Source organism: Erpetoichthys calabaricus, chromosome 2, assembly GCF_900747795.2.
Source record: "Erpetoichthys calabaricus chromosome 2, fErpCal1.3, whole genome shotgun sequence".
Classification (NCBI taxonomy): Eukaryota; Metazoa; Chordata; class Cladistia; order Polypteriformes; family Polypteridae; genus Erpetoichthys; species Erpetoichthys calabaricus.
The window spans coordinates 258501927-258523624 of record NC_041395.2 but is presented as its reverse complement, the minus strand read 5'-3'; the positions used below and the strand labels follow the sequence as shown (position 1 = coordinate 258523624).

Sequence of the window (21698 nt, the reverse complement as noted above, 5' to 3'; positions counted from 1 at the left end):
ATAAATAACAAGTCAGAGCCTCATCCCAGAACTCACCCTTAAATGCTGTAGCAGATACTCATGATATCCTGGGCTATTTGCACATTTTTGTTTCTCAATCTGATTTAAAATTCTAGGGTAACTTAAAGGACAATTCTGGTTGGTTTTAAGGCTTTTCTTTACAAAATGACCCAGTATCCATTGGCTCCATTACAAAATGCAAGAACAGGCTAGTTAGTTTTTACAATGTATTAAGTATGCTTCACTTTATAATGTAGTTTCATGTGTACCAGGGTTGTGAAGAAATAACTTTGACTTAAAAAATGCCAAACTTATCCTTTAAGGTGACAGGAGTAGTTTCTGAATGGCAGTGGGAATTATTGCCAAGAGCTGCATGGTTATGACAAAAACAATCTTTTTTGCTAGTACAGTGTATATATATTTTTTTCTTCCTTATAGCCACACACAAACAAAGCAAAAACCTTGTTATTGAATTTCTCAGCAGGTGTTCTTAGAGTTAATTCAATCCTCTGAGGGGGATGTGCTCACATTATTATAATTATATTTTGAAAGCATTACAGTTGAGTTGATTTTCTCACAAGTGTGTTTTAACATTTAAAAAAATCATTCTGCACTGAAATTTAAAATCAAAGAACCATTGTTGGTCCTAGTGTGCCCATTGCCTCTGCTGGTGGCCTTCATTTGCATAAACAGGAAAGCCCCAAACTCCTGGATAACGGTTTCTCTCCAAGAATTCTTCTCAGTGCTAAAAATGGACACAGTGTATTAGCATAACCTACTTGCTACTGTATTATTATAGATAAATAAAAAACACCAGTTAGCTAACTTTTTTTTTTTGTAGTGTAGTGTAAGGGCTGTTTTTATCCCTAAAAACTGATATATCAAAATATTCATTCATAGTAGATACATACTGCCCAAGATGTACTTGTGCAATCCTGACAAGTAACAGTTTCTTAGCTGAAAAGAAAAATGTTTTTGTTGATTGAATGAGTGAGTTATTGAGTAAATAAACTTTGCATTTTCTAGATACACTTATTCAAGAAATATTAACTGCCAGCTCCTCAAACACCCAGTTATGTAGCTTAGTATATATAGCAAGCATACAAGGTCAAAATGTATGGTCATTACAAACATCATAACAGATAAGAGTATACTGTAAGCACTATCAATTGTGATCTGGATGTTTGAGATTTTAAGGATCTGCTGGCCTCCTTGGATTTTCACACACACTACAGTCTCTAATGTTCACAGGTGTGATAAACAAATACCATCCAGTCAGTGATAGTTTCTTAGGGAAAAACACCAAGTTAATGACAGAGGTCAAAAGAGAATAGCCAGAATCACTCAAGCTAACAGAATGACCACAAATAGTGAAATGACAGCTGTTTGTAACAGTGGTGTGGAGAAGGGAATTGCTCAGCCTATGAGATGTCAGACTTTGAAGTGAATGGTTTAATGTGATGTCAAAAATGTGATGTCATGGTGGCCTCACAAAACATCCTGGGGTGCTGTGAAAAAAAAATTGCTTGTCTAAGCCAGCTGTGAGGAGAATTTCCAGGAAAATATTTTGCGAGCAAGGTCACCGGTGAACACAGCATATTCAGTGCAAAAAATACACTTTTACTAATCATACAATTTTGCTAATCAACACTAATCATCACCAAAATGGCAACTGGATGTCATGTGATTGCTGCACAATTTACTCTAAGAAATTTGTTGTGTAATTGTTATCAATATGAAGATTGCATTGTACCAGTAAAGTTATTGTATCATTTGAAAGACCCTACTCCAAACATTTACTAAGAAATATACAGAGTTAAAGTAATATGTGAATATATAATTGTGAATATTAAGTAAAATTATTGATAGATAAAATTGTTTCTTGTGATGTATTGGGAACATTGCTATCTATCCATCTCCTTGTAATCAAACTCAATCTAGTTCAAAGTTGCACTGGCTGGAGCCTACCATGGCATCACTGGGTATAAAGCCTTGAATATGGCATCAATCCACCCCTGGAAACACTAGCTCATTTTGTGTCAACTTAGAGTCATAAATTGGTATATGTAATAGAAAATATTCTTGAAACTGCCTACCTGTTTTACTATTACAACCCGGCATTTGTATCAGTACATTTAAATTAGGAAATGAGATCATATATATAACATTTAACTATTCAACAGTTTACATATAAATCATCTTATTTCTTTTAACCAGGTATCACTGATGCCTTTTAAATGAACTATTCTGGAACTTTATGTAATACTTTATAGTGGAAGTGGGTTTCTGGACCTTACCATTTATCTGTATGTTGATTGGTTTGTTTGTTTAGTAGCTGTTATATGTAAATCAACATAGCTGATTAATGGAAGTTTTCTCTTAAATGTGTTTAGTTTGCCATGTTGCATTAAAAGAGAGCCTGTGGAACCCAATCTATAGGTATAAATAAAGGATGGCCATGTTTATATTTATATATAATGATGGTTCAAGACTCTTCTTTATTTATTGAATATTTTCTGTGGCACATACAGTAACATGCAGCGCTACACATTAGGAGGTGCAAAGAGGCTGAAAAGAACAGTACTTTTAAAAAAGAACTCTGAACCAAAACTTCAGAGAATGCTAAAATATACCTTTGGTTTGTTTTTAAATACAAATTCAAATATGCATCCACCCTTCCAGTTTCAAATCTACTTTTCAGAATAAGAAAAAAAGCAACATAAAGATTACCATATTTATTATGCTAATATACAGTATCTAAGACGAGGGGGATAAGTACAATTTGTATCAGTTTTAAATAATGATGTCTCTATGAATCATCCTTTATTTACAATGTCCTTTCAGTGTTCATGGTCCAATATAGTTCTCAATTTAATGACATCAAAAAGTGGGCTTCAATATAGTTAAACTAACATGTTTAACATTATTTGCACAAATAGAAAATATTTATTTTGATTACAGTATGTGTAATTTTCTATTTTATAAGCAGTTTTTGGCTCCTAATGCTGCAGAAGTAAAGCAGCATTATCATAATTTACTGTATACTGAAATAACATAAATATTTAGCTGGGGGAAACTTTAAAACACACTTTTATAAATCTGACATGATTCTGATTTCAGAACGTGAATTCTATTAATGCCAAGAAAACTCTACATAATTCAATAACAAATGAAATCCTTTGATAGTTATCCAGAAAACTTTCAACAATTTTTACCATTGCATTTTCTGGATTTTTTATCTTGTGTGTTTACCAAACACATCCATATATATTTACTTAAAAGGAGGGCAAGCTATATAATCAGCACAATAAAATATTTTCAAAAACTGGATCAGTGAGTAATTAAGTAAAATATTTCTCTCCCAATTAAATAAGTATAGCAATTTATTATAATTCATTAAATGATACTGCTAGTAAAAATATTAACATAATCAGTGAAATTTAAATTTTGTTCCACAGTGGAGTTAATATTCAGGCTAATGAAGGGTGGGGAAAAAGTCAAAATTAGTTTGGAAACTTTTTTGAACACTTATTTTTTCAAAAGCAGGAATTTAGTAAAGATTTTTAGCATGAATACTGATTGCATGTATAAATGTACTGTACATTTTTTGCATATTTGGGGTCTTAATGCTCAGGCCTTTTTTATTTTTTTAATGAGTCCTCAAGATTTTGAAATTCATAGCATCTTATTTAACAATCTGTATCCAAGCAACATAGTCCAATAATTATATCCTCTCATATTAGTTTCTGTACTACTTTTCTCTGATAAAGGTCACAGATGTAACAAGCTGAGCAGTGAAAACCAGACCATCATTTCTCCACCTTCTTCTGGAGAATATCAAAGTATACTGAGACCAGGCAAAGGATGAAATCAATTTATGTTGCCCTAATCTACTCCCAGTGTGCTCCTTTTTTTTTTTTTATTAATTTTATTTTAAACATTCTGTACAAATAGATCAATTTTTACAAAAAATAGGATTGAAAAACAAATCAAACCCCACCCCTGAGAAGGAGAGCATGGCCAAAGGAGTAATACTTAAGGCTTGTAAACATGCCTAAATTATTTAGTTTAATAGGGCAAAAAAGATAAATGGAGAAGGAAAAGAAATGCGGAAATAATTATTTCTTCTTATTCTAAAATATTCTTGATTAGATCCTGCCAGGTTTTGAAAAAATTCTGTATAGATCCTCTAACTGAGAATTTGATTTTTTCCAATTTCAAATAATATAAAACATCGGTTTCCCACTGACTTATTAGAGATGAGTTAGGATTCTTCCAATTTAACAAAATCAGTCTGGGTGCCAAAAGTGTAGTGAATGCAATCACAGTTTACTTGTCCTTCTCCACTTCAAATCCGTCTGGAAGAACACCAAACACAGCTATTAATGGGTTAGGAGGGATTGTGACACCAAGGCTGTCTGAAAGGCATTTAAAAAGTTTGGTCCAAAATGATGTTAATTTAGTGCAGGCCCAAAACATGGGACCCAGTGAGGCAGGAGCTTGGTTGCAGCGTTCGCAGGTTGGATCTTGCCCTGGAAACATTTTGGATAGTTTTAAGCAAGACAGATGAGCTCAATATATAATTTTGAGTTGAATAATTCTATGCTTTGTGCATATGGAGCTTGAGTGAATTCTCTGCATTGCTACCTTCCACTCCTTTTCTGATATATTAATTAAGAGATCTTTTTCCCATTGTCCTCTTGGATCTTTGAAATGAAGGAACTCTAATAAAATTTTATATATTGCAGAAATGGTGTCTAAGTCCTTGAAAATACGAGATGAGGAAAATCGGGCAGGTTCTGTTTAACAAAGTTTCTAATTTGAAGATAGTGAAAGAAATGTGTAGCTGGAAGGTTAAATTTGGAATGTAATTGTTCAAAGGATGCAAAGATATTGTCTATATAAAGATCTCTGAGAAATTTAATCCCAATATCTTTTCCAGATATTAAAAACTTGATATGTTTGTGAGAGTTTAAAGAGGTGGTTCTCCTACAGAGGTGCCACAGATAAAAGATTTTCCATCTTGAATTGCTTTCTAAATTAGTTCCATGTTCTGAGTGAGTGAAGCACAATTGGGTTATTAGTATATTTGCAATAACTTGCATTTATTGGAGCACAGAGCAGGGAATATAAAGAAGTACTGCAGGATTTTACTTCTATTGCGGACCAAGCCTGTGTATGTCCATTTATTTGTGTCCAGGTTTTTATGGCTTGTATGTTTGCTGCCCAGTAATAAAACTGAAAATTAGGTAGAGCCATGCCACCTTCTCCCTGAGGTTTTTGTAGGGTCACTCTTCAGATATGTGAATGTTTTGAGTTCCAAATAAATGAGGTTATGGTTGAATCTAATTGGTTAAAAAATGATTTATTGATATATATTGGAATGTTTTGAAATAAAAAAAGAAGCTTAGGAAGGATATTCATCTTAACAATGTTAATTCTTCCCGCTAGAGTGAGATGAAGGGTTGACCATCTATGCAAGTCTTGCTTAATTTTTCCATACAGACGACGAAATTTTGTTGATAAAGAGCTTTATGTTTACTAGTGATATTTGCCCCTAGGTATTTAAACTGATATGCTATGGTAAAAGATAGGGTGTCCACTCTAATATTATATGCTTGTGAATTCACTGGAAAGAGCATACTTTCTTTCAAATTAATTCTTTGACCAGAGATCTTTTGAAATTCGGTAAGTGCTGTTAAAACTGCAGGCACAGTGTTTTCTGGGTCTGATATATATAAAACCATATCATCTGCATATAGAGAAATTTTCTGTTCCAGTCCTTCTCTGATAATCCCCTTTATCTGATAAGAATTTCGACAGTGGACCACCAGTGGTTCAATGGCGATTGCAAACAGCAGTGGTGACAAGGGGCATCCTTGTCTGGTGCCACATTCTAGTTTAAAGTAGTCTGAACAAATGTTGTTAATACAAACTAAAGCTTCTGGACTGGTGTACAGTAGTTTGATCCATGCAGAAATATTTGGGCCAAACCCAAATTTCTCCAATGCAGTGAAAAGTTAGTTCCATTCAATCATATCAAATGCTTTTTCTGCATTCAATGATAATATCATCTCTGGGGTGTTTGACTTTGCTGGTGAATATATTACACTAGCAAAATACCCGCGCTCCGCAGCGGAGAAGTAGTGTGTTAAAGAGGTTATGTAAACATATATATACATAAACATATATACTTATATATACATATCTACATATACACATATCTACATATATACATATATATATATATATATATATATACATATACACATCCACATATATATACATATATCAACATATATATACACATACATATACACACATACATACATAGACACACATTATATATATATATATATATATATATATATATATATATATACACAGACACAAATATATACATATACATATTTACATATCTACATATATATACACATATATACATATCTACATACATACACATATATCTACATACATACACATATATCTATATATCTATATATATATATATATATATATATATCTATATATATACATATATATGTCTATCTATCTATCTATATATATACATCCCCGTGCTTTGCAGCGGCGAAGTACTGCTTCTAAATTTTTATTAAGAAGAAAACCTTTTTAAATTAAGTGAAAATCTACCAATAACAATTTGTTAAGGATCTGTTTTTTTGTGAAGCTGACTTCACACAGCCTCTCTGCTGTTTTATAAACGAACGTCATATAAGGTCTTCCTTTTTAGTTGCTTTGCCAACGGAAGCAGCCTTTTTATTTAATCCTGTTTTTACGATTGTTCTGTTTGTATATCACGTTGTCAGTTCAGCACTCCGGTTGTAATATGACCAAGCCGTGCAAGCACACTCTTGAGAATGCAATGTATAGTTGTACAGGAGAAAAGCAATCTTGCCTGAAATCAATGGCAACCTTTTGTAGGTCTATGAACTTAATTTAAACTTTAGGTTTACACGGTGCTTTCTTTCCGAAGTACCTGCACTCATGAATATGTCTGTATGCGTCAGTCGCTCAAATCCCCGCAGTTCGCACCGGCGAAGTTCTGCTTTTAAATTTTTATTAAGAAGAAAAGAAAACCTTTTAAAATTGAGGAAAAATATACCAATAACAGTTTGTTAAGGATCTGTTTTTTTTGTGAAGCTGCCTTCACTCGAGTGATCACTTCGAGCTTTAAGCCTGAGAAATCACCCTGTAAATGCACATGTTTAATTGCACATCTGTTAATATGTATGCTTACAAAGTATTAAAAGACACTCAACAATTACACAGTATTAAAAGACACTCAACAATTAATGTCATTTACCTTCGTTCCCGCGTTTGACTCGTGCTGTAAATCTCTTCCTTGTTTTCACTTCACGTGATTACGTAGGAGGCGTAACACGTGATGACGCGATACGTGACTCCGCCTCCTCTATTAGAGTATATGGACAAAAAACAGGTTCCAGTTATGACCATTACGCGTACAATTTCGAAATGAAACCTGCCTAACTTTTGTAAGTAAGCTGTAAGGAATGAGCCTGCCAAATTTCAGCCTTCTACCTACACGGGAAGTTGGAGAATTAGTGATGAGTGAGTCAGTCATTCAGTCAGTGTGGGCTTTGCCTTTTATTAGTATAGATTAAACAGGCGTCGAAGATTGGAAGATAAGTGTCGGCCTTTAATTAATCCAGTTTGATCCTGTGATATTACCGAAGGCAGCACTTTCTCCATCCTTTGCAGCACTTTCTCCATCCTTCTAGCTATAATTTTTGAGAGTATCTTAACATCATTATTCAGAAGTGAAATTGGTCTGTATGATGCACATTGTAACAAGTCCTTATTTTGTTTAGGAAAGACGGTGATTAATGCTTGACGAAAAGTTTGAGGTAGAATTTGATTGTCTCTAGCTTCTGTAAATGTTGCCAATAAGAGGGGAGCTAGCTGAGTGGAGAATTTCTTATAAAATTCTACAAGGTAGCCATCAGGGCCTGCTGATTTCCCGCCTTGAAGCGACTTTATAGCATCTTATCATTCTGATAGGGTCAGAGGTTTATCCAGTTCCTCAGCACTAAAAGTATCTATTTGTGGTATCTGTAATGTATCCAGAAATGCATTAGATTGTGTGTTGTCTTCTTTAAACTCAGTAGAATATAAGGTTTTATAGTAGTCTCTAAATGTGTGCATTATATTTTTAAGGTCAATAATTTCATCTCCATTCGTGTTGGTGATTACTGGGATTGCATTGCGAACTTCTTGCTTGTGGATTCGTTGAGCTAAAAGCTTATTAGCTTTCTCTCTGTGTTCATAGTAATGATGTCTTGATTTATAAATAAGTTGTTCAGTTTTTTTAGTTGTCAAGATGTTGAATTCTGTATGCAGAGCCTGCCTTTTCCTATGAACAGCCTCACTTGGACGCCTGGCTTGTTCTTCATCTATTCTAGTAATTTCGTTTCTTAGCTCCGACACTTTCTTGGTTTCTGATTTATTTCTGTGGGAAAGATATGAAATAATCTGCCCTCTTAAGAAGGCCTTTAGAGTTTCCCAGAGTCTTCCTGCAGAAACCTCTGAGGGTGTGTTTATCTCTAGGAAGAAGCTGATTTGTTTGGATATAAATTCTGTACAGTTCTCGCCTGCTAATAGAAGTGGGTTAAGACGCCATCTGCGAGGTGAGTGTGAGGGGCATAATGATTTTAGCTCCAAAACTAGAGGTGCATGGTCGGAGATAACAATTGTATCATATTTGCAAGATTTAATCGTAGGCAAGAAATTATTATCTATAAAGAAATGATAAATTCTTGAGTAGCTATGATGCACTGGTGAGTAGAACGAATATGTTCTTGAGTTTGGGTTTCCTCTCATATTAGTTTCTGTACTACTTTTCTCTGATAAAGGTCACAGATGTAACAAGCTGAGCAGTGAAAACCAGACCATTATTTCTCCAGCTTCTTCTGGAGAATATCAAAGTATGCTGAGACCAGGCAAAGGATGAAATCAATTTATGTTCCCCTAATCTACTCCCAGTGTGCTCCTTCTTTAACACCACCCATAACAGGCATATCCTAGTGGACATCCTATCTACTTTCTCCCTAAATAATTTTCAGTGGCCAACTTTGACTAATGTTTACATCTTACTTTGCAACAATATGTAGAATTAAAACAGCAGTTTTGCATGCAAATACAAAATGGTTCCTGAAATAACTTTTTTCGTGACATCACTAATACACAATGTTGTTTAAATAAACAAAGTTCTCCTTAAAGTTTTTGAAGAGTTGAATTGCACTGTTTCCAACACTTACTAAGTTCAGATCTGACATAAAAAATAGACCTTAGACAAAACTGTTGTATTCAAATCCTGAACCCAAAGTTCATATACACAATATATATTCTTTTGTTTTTGCTCCAATTATATGGTACTTCTAAACAAGTGGTACTCTATATATCTAACCCGTGTCACACACGTGTGCTTGGGAGACAGGCTAAGGGTTTAACCAAGGGAAAAACACGAAGGCAGGGACTGACGAAGTGCACTAATGGCTCTTCTCCCTTTTCTACAGATCACTAGAACATAAACCCACCTAAACTATGACCAGTTCCTGCATTCCCTTCCTAACTATGCCCTCCTACTGACCTCACTTCTGGCTAGACCCTTATGGACCCACCTCTTCCTCTCCTCCAGCTATAAAACCCAACCACTTTCCCTTACCACCCTGTTCTGTTTTGCACAATGACCCGGAAACGTCTCTGGAGTTACTTATTTACAAAGTGCTGTGTTACAATATACAGGGTGGATCCCTAACTCTTTCTTTGTTTATTGTTTCCTGTCTTATACCTTGTACTCTTTAATATAAGTAACAGATAAAGAATGAATATCAGAATAGTTTATATATATAAACAAATTTGAGTAAAAACAGACATTTCCTGTGAACACCACTGCTCAATTCATCTGAACAGTTTACTTTCATGGTGTCATACAAATTCACATATTTAGAAGACACAACTATGCAAAACGTTAAAGATCTATAATAAATAAAAAATATACTTCAATAAAAAATATACTTCTCAGAAAACACTTTTATAACAGGACCAACATTTATCTTTTATTGATGGTAAACATGGATGTGATTAAAATAAACTTCTTTCTGAAGCTGCTAGATTTTTCTAATATATTTCTTATTTATAAATGAGTCATGTCCTCACATATTTGAAATAAAGAAGGCTATCCAGAGGTGTAAAACAATAGCAAATCTGGCACAACTAATATCAAATATTTGACTGGGTGGCAAATCCACAGGCAGAGGGACTTTGACATTAATTTCATTGGTTACTGTAAAAGAGAGGTTCTGTTCTTCTTCTTCTTTGTATGCATCACTGTGCACACCATTATCTTCAATTTTATATAATCATATCATAAATCTAGTGAATTGACTAAGAATCTGTTACCAAAATAGGCAATTTATTAATTGCCTAATTAGTTAATTTAGTTAATTTATTATTTACATAATTTATGTACAATATATGTTGCCAGAGCTGAAAAACAACGGGTGATCAATGCAACACTGTGTTTTGAAAGCTTGATTTCTTTTAATAGAATTAAATAAATTTTTGATTTTTTGAGGCTTAGTACATAAATAAGGTCTTGCTAACTGAGGTCACAAGAACAGAACTGTAATTGAAGATGCTTAAGAAGGTTAATAAAAGGTTTTATTAACAAGTGCAGCATTGGTCAGCAGAAAATTTATTCCATGTTTAGTAAAGGTCAGCAGAAGGTTAATAGATGTAGTGTTGGGCTAATAAAAGGTTTTAATAACAGGTGTGGTGTTGGTCAGCAGATAATGTATTCAGTGTATTGTGAGCAGAAAGTATATTCGTATTTCATTGGCTACTTTGGAACAAAGGGATTCTTGTGCGGGTAAAAATCACTGCCACAGCCTTATGAAGCTAAGCTCTGCTTAACAGGCAGACTAAAGACATCTCCTTCTGTCTGTGTGTAAGAAAATGTCTGACTCCTCTGAAGATGGACATACAGTTGTCAAAGACTCCACTGAAGAATACTCTTAAGGCTGTTATCAGCTGTTTGTATCTGAAATTGAAAACTGCATTTAAAAGCAAGTTAAATATATTTTTTCTGTTGTACCATACTTCTTAACATCTCAGTTATGGTTACTGGGGAGGGATATATTGGTTCTAGTATGGCTACTTTTCTAAAAGAAAACATGCTCCCCTTGCTGAGGACATTATATGACTTCAGGCTGCTGATTTGGTTCAGTGCATGCATATGAATGGTATCATTTTTAGTGCTTATTTCACTTTACAATCGTCACTGAAGCGATGTATTTCTTTTTCATTTTTTTAAGGATTTTAAAGAACATATATCTGCACTAACATATTTGTTACTACTACATAGTATACACTTTATGCATGCTTTGCATTTGAAAACAAAACAAGAAAGTATGGATCAAATTTTTCTCAAAATGTGTTCAGTGACCTACTCCCCACATACAACCAGGATCTAAGTAGTCAAACTTTAGAAGAGCAAACAAGACTTAACAATGTGAGTGAGGGAGAATAAAAAAAATAAAGTTTAAGTTTTAAGAGCCCACTTGCAAAAAAATGTAATGCAGTTTAGAATATCAGTAATTAGACAAATAACTAGAAATGTTTGGCAACATTGGGCAGGGCTGAGTAGTAAATGGAAAGCATAAAGTTATTGATTTAACTCCATCTAAAGACTCCCCGTCCCTTCCGGTGTGACACAGAACAAAATCACTTAAACTTCCAGACTCTGCCATATTAAGAGGTTCATAGTTCCGCACTTTTTAATTACCCTAAGGTAGTTTACACAATAGTTAGGCAATGTATAAAAAGGTGTTTATTACTTTAAGAGATCATTAAAGAAGTATCCACATTTCATAGTATGGAGGATATAATATAGGTCTGGACCTATATTTAGTAGCTGAATCTCCATATTTAAATTTTGTTTTGGGGGAAGTAACAAGTCTGAACTCTTAAGAATTTAACACCCTATACCGCAAAAAAAAGAGTCAACAGTCACAACTCTTAATATATAGGGAAGTCACTTTGTTCTTTATATTTTGAAAAGATGTAAAATACCAAAAAATAAAATGGTCAGTGAAAATTATTTTCCAGCACCATATCAGAAATGGTAAATTTCAAAAGTGTAGCAGAACAATTGTTTTTATTTCTTACTTCTTCTTTAAGCTGAAAGTGCAATGTGTGGGTAGTGTGGTTTTATTACTTAAAATGAAAAGCAGAATTATGCTATGATTGAGGTCTAGTTTTTTCTATTAGCTTGGTTTTTGTAGAGTTTCCAGAATAGTTCTGTCTTTACAAAATGACATTTTCTACTAGTCCACTGTATTATGCAGCTTTTAATTAATAACTCTTTATATTGGTTAGGGGCATGATTAGATTTACACTTTGTCTTTTTATTTAATTGGAAAAATTCTGTAACAGTAAAAAAAAAAAAAAAAGTTAGAAAAGTAGTCAGTATTTCCATTATTTGTACAAACAATTATTAATGTGTATGCACTATGTACTGAGATTACGTTGATGAACCAAATCATGCAGTAATTAAAATGGCCATAAATAATGTGCAATCAGCATACTTTGTTGTAGTACCTAATTATTACAGCTCAGTACACTTTATAATACTGATTGGATTGTCACCATTTCCAGGGCTGTTTGCTGCCTTGTGTCCAGTCCTACCAGGACAGGCCCTGGCCTCCCACAACCTTGAAGTACACTATCTAGGCTTGAGAATATTTTGTAATGTTGTATTTTGTAATGTATATGCTAATATTGGCAATGTGTAACATTTTATTTAGATACGTACTAATAAGCAGTTCTTAACAAATGGGAAAGGGGAAAGTTATATTTTACAGAGAGAATTATTTAAACATAGCAATGCCCAATATTTTATTTAAGCATTTTGCTGCCATTGTATCTGTATAATGTTTGTCAAATACATCTTCTCTCCTCTTCATATACAGGCGAGAAATGGCAAACAATTCTACTAGTTTAGACACAAGGTTGTTTAAAGTACAGTGTACTGAGAATGTATCCATTAAATTTGTTTACAACAAATTACTGTCAGTGAGCTTGTATATTATAAAAGCCTTCAACTGTGCTAAAAGGTTCCTTACTGTATGATGAACACTTACAATTGAAAGCTTTTCTCTTTACTCACACATGTGAGAAATACAATTGTTTATAAAGGCAAATTAGTTGGGTCTGTCAACACACATCAAATGAGTTTGCTAAAAGCTACCAGTGACTGCAATGGCATCATGCTGTATTCTGATACAAAAATCTTGACTGGACAACATCAAATGAAATGAAATTTTTCATGATAACAAAATACATGAGAGTGGCATTTTGGCATTTATACTTTAAAGTGGCTTACACTGGCTTGAACAATTACAAAGTAACGTGTAGTTTCCTCATAATTCAACCTCTCTCGTAAAGTTACAGCTCCTGACAAAGTAAGTGGAATCTCAAATGTTCTGTTTGATGTCTGTGGAAGGAAAAAAAATATGTATAAAGTCACGATGAATGAGGATAAATACAATGAAATACATATGACTGTTTTTAATTCATGTACAGTAACATTTAATTAAAAAGTTTATTTAAAATACTTACAGGATCATTGGGATTGTACTGAATAGTGTATTCAATTTGACCATTTGAGCCATCATCTATATCTAAAGCACCGTTATTTCCTGAAAAACCAGTGAAAATGGTGGTTCCAACAGGTGTCAGCTGCAAATAAACAATTCATAATTGAATGTATCATTAACCATAACTTCAAAATATACAGTAAATAGAGACATTACATTAATACCTATGTAAATGAAATTTACTTTTGGTACAGCCTTTTTGACTGATCCCTCTTTTATTGCAAAAAGCATCCCGATAAGCAGGTTAGCTTTACTGACATAAATGTACTGTTTAGTAAACAAGTTATAAACTATATAGCCATAAGTATGTGGACACCCCTCTAAATTATTTAGTTTAGCCATCCTTATTGTTAACAAGTGCATCAAATCAAGCACATAGCCATACAACCTCCATTGACTAACACTAGTAGTACAATGTGTCATACTGAAGAGCTCAGTGACTTTAAACATGGCATTGCTATAGGATGCCACAAGTCAGTATGTGAGATCGGCCCCAGTCAACTGTAAGTGCTATTATTGTGAAGGAAAAATATCTAACAGCTCATCCATGAAGTGGTGGATCACACAAATTTAAAGACTGAGTCTGCTGATCGCTGAAGCACACAGCACATAAAAATTGCATCACTCACAACAGAGTTCCAAATTGCCTCTGGAAGCAACATCAGTGCAAGAACTGTACATCAGGAGCTTTATGAAATGGGTTTCTGTTGTTGAACAACTGTACACAAGCCTAAGATCACTATGTGCAATGCCAAGAGTTGGCTGGATTGATGTAAAGCATGCCACCATTACACTCTGGAGCAGTGGGAACAAGTTTTCTGGAGCAATAAATCACATTTCACTATCTGGCATTCTGATGGACAAATCTGGGTTTGGTGGATGCCAGGAAAAAAATTCCTTTTGGACTGGATAATGTCTTCTGTAAAGTTTGCTGGGGGAGTTATAATGGCCTAGGGCTGTTTTTCCAAGGTTTGGACTTGGTTTCTTGGTTCTAGTAATGTTACAGCAAACAAATATATTTTAGACAGCTTTGTGGAAACAGTTTGGGAAAGGTCCTTTTCTGTTCCAGCATGATTATGTCCCGTGCAAAAATCCAGATCTATTAAAACATGGTCTGATGGTGTAGTGTGGAGGAACTCAACTGGCATGTACAGAGCCCTCACATCAAACCTACTGGACACCATTGGGATGAACTGGAATGCCAACTGCAAGCCATGTGTATTTCTCCATTATCAGTACCTGACCTCAAAAATACTGAATGGGCACAAATTTTCACAGACACACTTCAAAATTTTGTGAAAAACTTCCCATAAGAGTGGAGGTTGTTATAGCTGTAAATGGATAGGCAACTCCATATTGATGTCCATAGTTATAGAACGGGGTGTCTAATAAGCTCATAGAGGTTTAGATGGTCAGGTGTCCACACACTTTTGGCCATGTAGTGTATTTACAGAATTTGCTACTATAGGTTTCTACCAACAAGTGAATTTCTGTTTCAGTATAATCCTGAGATTTTCATTCAAGCAGTATATCTAAGCTCAAATTGAGGCTCTGACAAAAAAGCACACACAAAGCACACAAAAAATGTAAAAAAGAAATAATTAAAACAAATAATTTGTATAGCCAGTTGAAGGAAAACAAAACAGCAAGCTAGTAAGTTAAAAAGCAAGCAGTTGAAAGTTAAATTAACAGAACAAACAGCATGCACAATTAGATTATGTCCTGTTATATTACAGTGTACAGATGTATAACAGTTGTCTTACATAATGAAATGTCTTGTATAGATACATCAAGGGATGGAAACCACAACATCCAAGGTGTTACAAGAGAATGGTCGACTCAAAAGCTGTTAATGAATGTGTTGATCTGTACCTGCACATTTACTTGTAATTATTCCAGTTTTGGCAGCTGACAACCACACAAATACTATTTTCATTAAACATCTTTCTGCTTACTCAACTTTTCTCTAATCTTACTTAAAAACTGCTATTTTAATATTATTTTAGAATTTTTCAGCTGTTCCATTTCAGTTGGACATTAACAACAGCTTAATTACATTTAATTGTGTTATTGCTGACTTTATATTACTTCTTCTACACAAAATATTTGCTTTCATAAATGTATACCAAAGGTAGTTGATGCTGTAACTATTTTTACATCACACTGCACTGGCTTGAGCTTTTGGTACTACACTTTACTTTCATGCCAAAAATTTAGTGAATGATTTATTTATTAATACTGTCCATTTCTGATACATTAAAATTATTAAGGGGGTAGGCCTAAAGCGTGTTTTATACTGCTGCTGTTATACATTACTTTTAACAATTAAATTCTAAAACTTAGGTAAAGTGGATTCAGGACATTCAGTAAATGGATGGATGACTGATGAAAAGATAAATACTATACTTCCAGGTTTACAATGGATGATTTTTAAGCAGTTTTACAGAAATCACATTCTTACATATAAAATACCTAATTACATTTGACTTCTTCTTCTCTAATATCTTACGGCATGTGTATACGAAGTGATTTTCTTGTGTTACAATATTGGGAGTTTGGGCACCCTCTCAAGTTTAACAACTCATTTGTACTGATTAGAAGCAGACATACACTATGTGATTTTACGGGTTCACAAATAGTTGTAGGCCTTTTAAATCTTGCACAATTGTTTGGTAACAACCATTATTATGTTAGCAGTGTAATTTTTAACACCGTGAAAAACATATTCAGAAGAGGAAATTTCTTGTAGTAAAATGTTCTTCCGTTAAATGTACAAACATGCAATGCTACCAGGAATTTGTAGCTGTTGAGTAACATTCCTAAATGTCTTCTTTGATATTTCTCTAAAGAAATAGTTCTCTTCCCACAACTCGACCATTCAGTCCTCCTTTCAAAGCACCACTAACATTTTCCTATCATGCATGCAAAAGCATAAACATGGACTCACTCCCTTTCTGGTTAATTGGAACAGGAATGCAAAACTGGATTGTATGACCTCTTAAACCTAATGAACTCAAGTTAACAGTCCATCCAAAAACCCATCAGGAGCCCTTGAGTTGTGTTGGAACATACCTTGTGAACAGTGACCTTACAACTTTTTCATGAATTACTATAGATTTGAAAAACCTTTCTGGAGCTCATAAGTTAGGTTAAAATCACATAGTGTACTGCCTTTAAGTAATGAGAATTTACATATTATTTTGAAATTTACAAAAACCTGCTTCATCCTATTCAGAAAGCAAAAATGTTCAACATAATTACACAGTGGTGGAACTACAGCTAAATAATACCTTAGAAGAACAATTTGATAGTGTTAGTAAACTCATGGGCTGTCCACAACACAGCACACAGACGCGATTAAAAAGGCTGATAGATGTACATACAGGAGTGTACTATGGTGAGTGAAAAGTAAAGTTATATTTAAGCTGCATATTATTCTCGTAAAACAACTTCTGAATATTGTGTGAAATTCCTTTCCACATTACAGGAAAGTTATGAAACCTTCTGAGAAAGCTTAGAGATTTGCTACTGAGGTCATTCCAGGATAGCAGGGTATGATCTATGAAGAAAGACTGAAGGAGTTAAACCTTTTCCTCTTGAGAAAGGAGATTAAGGGATGACAACAGGTTAACTAAAAATTACGATGGGAGTAAGTAAAATTTCAGCCATTACTTTAAAATAAGCTCTTTGACAAGAACAAAAAGGTAGTCAGATATACAGTAAACTGCATAGAAATGTTTGGAGTATTACTTTACACACAAAATTTTGGACTTAGGGGATTAAAATGTAGTGTAGCTAAAAATAACACTTTAGAGACCTTCAAATCTGAAATTGAAAATACTATGGAAAATAAAGCAAGCATTTGACAGTAAGCATTTTCTGGATTGAACAGTGTCTTCACGTCAACACTGTACTTTGGTTCTTTTCTAAATATATAGAATACTTTCAAAGTGCAAAATTCTATGAAGCAAGTATAAAACTGGTGAAACATATTAACATGAGCAGTAATAAAGAAAGAAAATAATAACAAAATGCAAATATACTTGTAATGTTTTTGCCATTTTGGATTATTAGATGTACATAAATATGTAAATACCTAAGTTAATTAGTTACAGTTGTTAATTAACTGTTAAATTCTGTCAGATTTGTAAAGATGAATACTAGAGAAGCAATCCTGATTACTTAAAAGTAACAAACTTTCTTCATTTTAAAGCACTGTATGCATTGTTCTGTGTGTGTGTGCGCACATGTACGGAGTAATCATTCAACACATGCACATTTACATATTTTTGTTTTTTTATTTATTCCTTTAAAGTACAATATTTATTAACCAGATAAAATGTACTTGATACATACAGTATAAATAAATAAAACTAAACAAATGCAGAGCATCAGTAATCTACTCAATAAAACATTCTGTCTGCAAAAGAAAAATATTTCACTGGATTCTGTTGTAGGCATTAGGTAGTATGAGACAAACCCATTTTGAGTCTGACAACTAGAGACATGGGCCTAAATATATGCAGAGCACATTAATAATTTATAAGAATCAAGTTAATCATATTGCCTGACTTTCATTTGATTGTATAACACCATTCTGAACAACTTTTATTTATTAGATGCTTATTGTACAACCCCAATTCCAACGAAGTTGGGACGTTGTATAAAACGTAAATAAAAACAGAATACAATGATTTGCAAATCCTTTACAACCTATATTCAATTGGAATACACTACGAAGACAAGATATTGAATGTTCAAACTGGTAAACTTTATTGTTGTTTTGCAAATCTTCACTCATTTTGAATTTGATGCCTGCAACACATTCCAAAAAAACTGGGACAGGGGCAGCAAAAGACTGGGAAAGTTGAGGAATGTTCAAAAAACACCTGTTTTGAACATTCCACAGGTGAACAGGTTAATTGGAAACAGGTGTTTGTCATGATTGGGTATAAAAGGAGCATCCCCAAAAGGCTCAGTCATTCACAAGCAAGGATGAGGCGAGGTTCACCACTTTGTAAACAACTGCGTGGGCAAATAGTCCAGAAGTTTAAGAACAACGTTTCTCAACATACAATTGCAAGGAATCCAGGGACTTCATCATCTACTGTCCATAATATCATCAAAAGATTCAGAGAATCTGGAGGAATCTCTGCACGTAAGCGGCAAGGCCGAATACCAACACTGGATGCCAGTGACCTTCGATCCCTCAGGTGTGTTAGTGCCCACGGCATGGGTAACTTGCACATCTGTGAAGGCACCATTAATGCTGAAAGGTACATACAGGTTTTGAAGCAACATATGCTGCCATCCAAGCGACGTCTTTTTCAGGAACGTCCCTGCTTATTTCAGCAGGACAATGCGAAGCCACATTCTGTATGTGTTACAACAGCGTGGCTTCGTAGTAAAAGAGTGCGGGTACTAGACTGGTCTGCCTACAGTCCAGACCTGTCTCCCATTGAAAATGTGTGGCACATTATGAAGTGCAAAATACGACAACGGAGACCCCGGACTGTTGAGCAACTTAAGTTGTACATCAAGCAAGAATGGGAAAGAATTCCACCTACACAGCTTCAACAATTAGTGTCCTCAGTTCCCAAACGCTTATTGAGTGTTGTTAAAAGGAAAGGTGATATAACACAGTGGTAAACATGCCCCTGTCCCAGCTTTTTTGTAACGTGTTGCAGGCATCAAATTCAAAATGAGTGAAGATTTGCAAAACAACAATAAAGTTTATCAGTTTGAACATTCGATATCTTGTCTTTGTAGTGTATTCAATTGACTATAGGTTGAAAGGGATTTGCAAATCATTGTATTCTGTTTTTATTTAAGTTTTACACAACGTCCCAACTTCATTGGAATTGGGGTTGTAATATAATTTGTTCACACCCAGTAAAATCTTTACTTTTGAAAATGAAATACAAATTTAAAGTCTGTATTACAGCATGGTATGGTCCATGAATGCTTTTCCATTGAATGGTTAAGATGTATCCTAATAATTTGACATGACTGTTGAAATGCTTATGAATATTTTTAACCAATCTAAAACTAGACCGTGAGAGGCAGCTATATTGTATATATTGTATATTTTACCCAAAAGGAAAGAATGATATGTATGCAATCTTTTCTTTTTTGTACTTCTGTAATTAATGACTTTATTTTTTAAAAGAATTTGCAATTATATCTAAAAAAAAAAACAGTTTTTGTTTCAAAAGTTATCGTGAACGGTTTTAAATACAAATATTATTATTTCTCATATTTGGTGGTACCCACAACCCTCCTCAGAATTAAGTGGGCTTAGAAACAGGTATGATATGGTATGGTACATTTGGTGGTCACATGTGTTTAGGTTGTACCAGGCACATCTCGCTGAGAGCAGACCCATCACACATTGGCTGGATGTATCTGGAAATTCCACTGGAGGAGATGAAAGAGTTTAGTAGGGATAGGACAGACGGTTTAGCCCAACTCAACATATTGCTACCTTGACCCACATCATGAGAAGAGGTGTTAAAATTCATTAAATATTCAAGCTTTGCTGGAATGGTAACACATACAGTATATATTAAGGTTATAAGTGAAAGTAAGTTGTTACCAGGATTCTATCATTAAGGAGACATATGGCATGGACATGTTTAACAGAAATTATCTGCATGCATAACACATAAATATATAAAATTATTCACCTCGTTGACTGCTACATAGTAGCGTTGTTGCTGAAAACGTGGAGTATTATCATTGCGATCCCGCACCACAATACGTACTTCATGGAAGATGATGGTTCCTACTAGGTCATTTGTACATTGAACTTGGACCACAATAGACTGGATAGATGAAGGGGGCTAGAATGCAAATATTGACAAGATTACTATACAGATAAAACTTACTTGATATAGGTCACATATGAAAGGCTGTGTTCAGAAATAAAAAATTCTATTTCTTAACAAATTGTTGATTAAAACATACATCTCTGTCTAGTACACGGCCAGTGCTGTTGAGATAAAGGCGTTGTCGTGCAGGATCCAGGATAATCCAGTAATCCACGTTGTTTCTTAATGAAAGAGAAATTGTCTTGTCTGGTCCATCTGCTCGACCCTGTATTTGCATATTATCTACTAGAAGAGTACCTGCAGAAAACAAACAACAGCAAATAATTTGACACTTAGGGGTTCTGTTTTTAATTTTTTTCTTGATGTCAATGTCTTGGTCTATGCAGCTGTTATGATTATTATGTAAATGTTATATATATATATATATATATATATATATATATATATATCATACCTCACTACATTCACAATGGCTAAGACGGTACAACACCCTAGTACTACATGTAAGTGTTTGAAAGTTTCTTTTATTTAAGCCATGAAAGCAACAATAAAATCAAAAGTGGATAAAGATTTTAGACAATAGAAAATTATGTGTTAACATGTTTGTGTGCTTCAGTAATTTATGAAAATTTAACACCAAATATCTGATTTACTACATGTCTGATCTGTCTCTACAAGTTTTCTTTTCATTTTACATTATTGGTCTGTAGACTCTGAGAAAGACTAGAGAATATGTTTCTGGCATTTTGAGAGGATGATATCCATTAAAGCATGAACAATGTTTTTATTCTAAATGTAATTAATTTGTTAAAAATAATGAATAACTAAACTGTTTAAATATGAAAGTAAAAAAGGTTATCATAATTAATTATAATGCATTTTTCATGAAATAAACAGAACTGTAAGTTCACACTGTATCGCAATTATAACTTTGTTCCTGGTAAGTACTATATTTCTCAGGATAAATGCAAATATAGAAATAAAGTACAAGTCAGTGAAAAGTCCATACAAGTAGTATGTGTCATACTCTAAATACAGTATAGGCACAATTTTGCCCAAACCAATCATTACTAAAACAGAATGATTAGATCACTAGTATAATACTTCCTGGCCATTTTAAATTGTTACCTGGAAAAGAAAACCGATGACAAGACCATTATATTTCTAGCAG

At 33.9% G+C, this 21698-nt stretch overlaps 1 protein-coding gene across 1 annotated transcript in view; it reads right to left on the bottom strand.

Moving 5' to 3' along the window:
• pcdh15b (protocadherin-related 15b) overlaps positions 1–21698 on the bottom strand; it is a 718592-nt gene that overhangs the window by 406095 nt on the left and 290799 nt on the right. The window contains exons 5-8 of the mRNA XM_051923141.1: positions 20664–20824; positions 20384–20539; positions 13660–13779; positions 13424–13534 (exon numbers count right to left, since the gene is read on the bottom strand). Of these exons, the coding sequence (XP_051779101.1) occupies positions 13424–13534; positions 13660–13779; positions 20384–20539; positions 20664–20824 (548 nt within the window). The remainder of the gene's footprint in view (positions 1–13423; positions 13535–13659; positions 13780–20383; positions 20540–20663; positions 20825–21698) is intronic.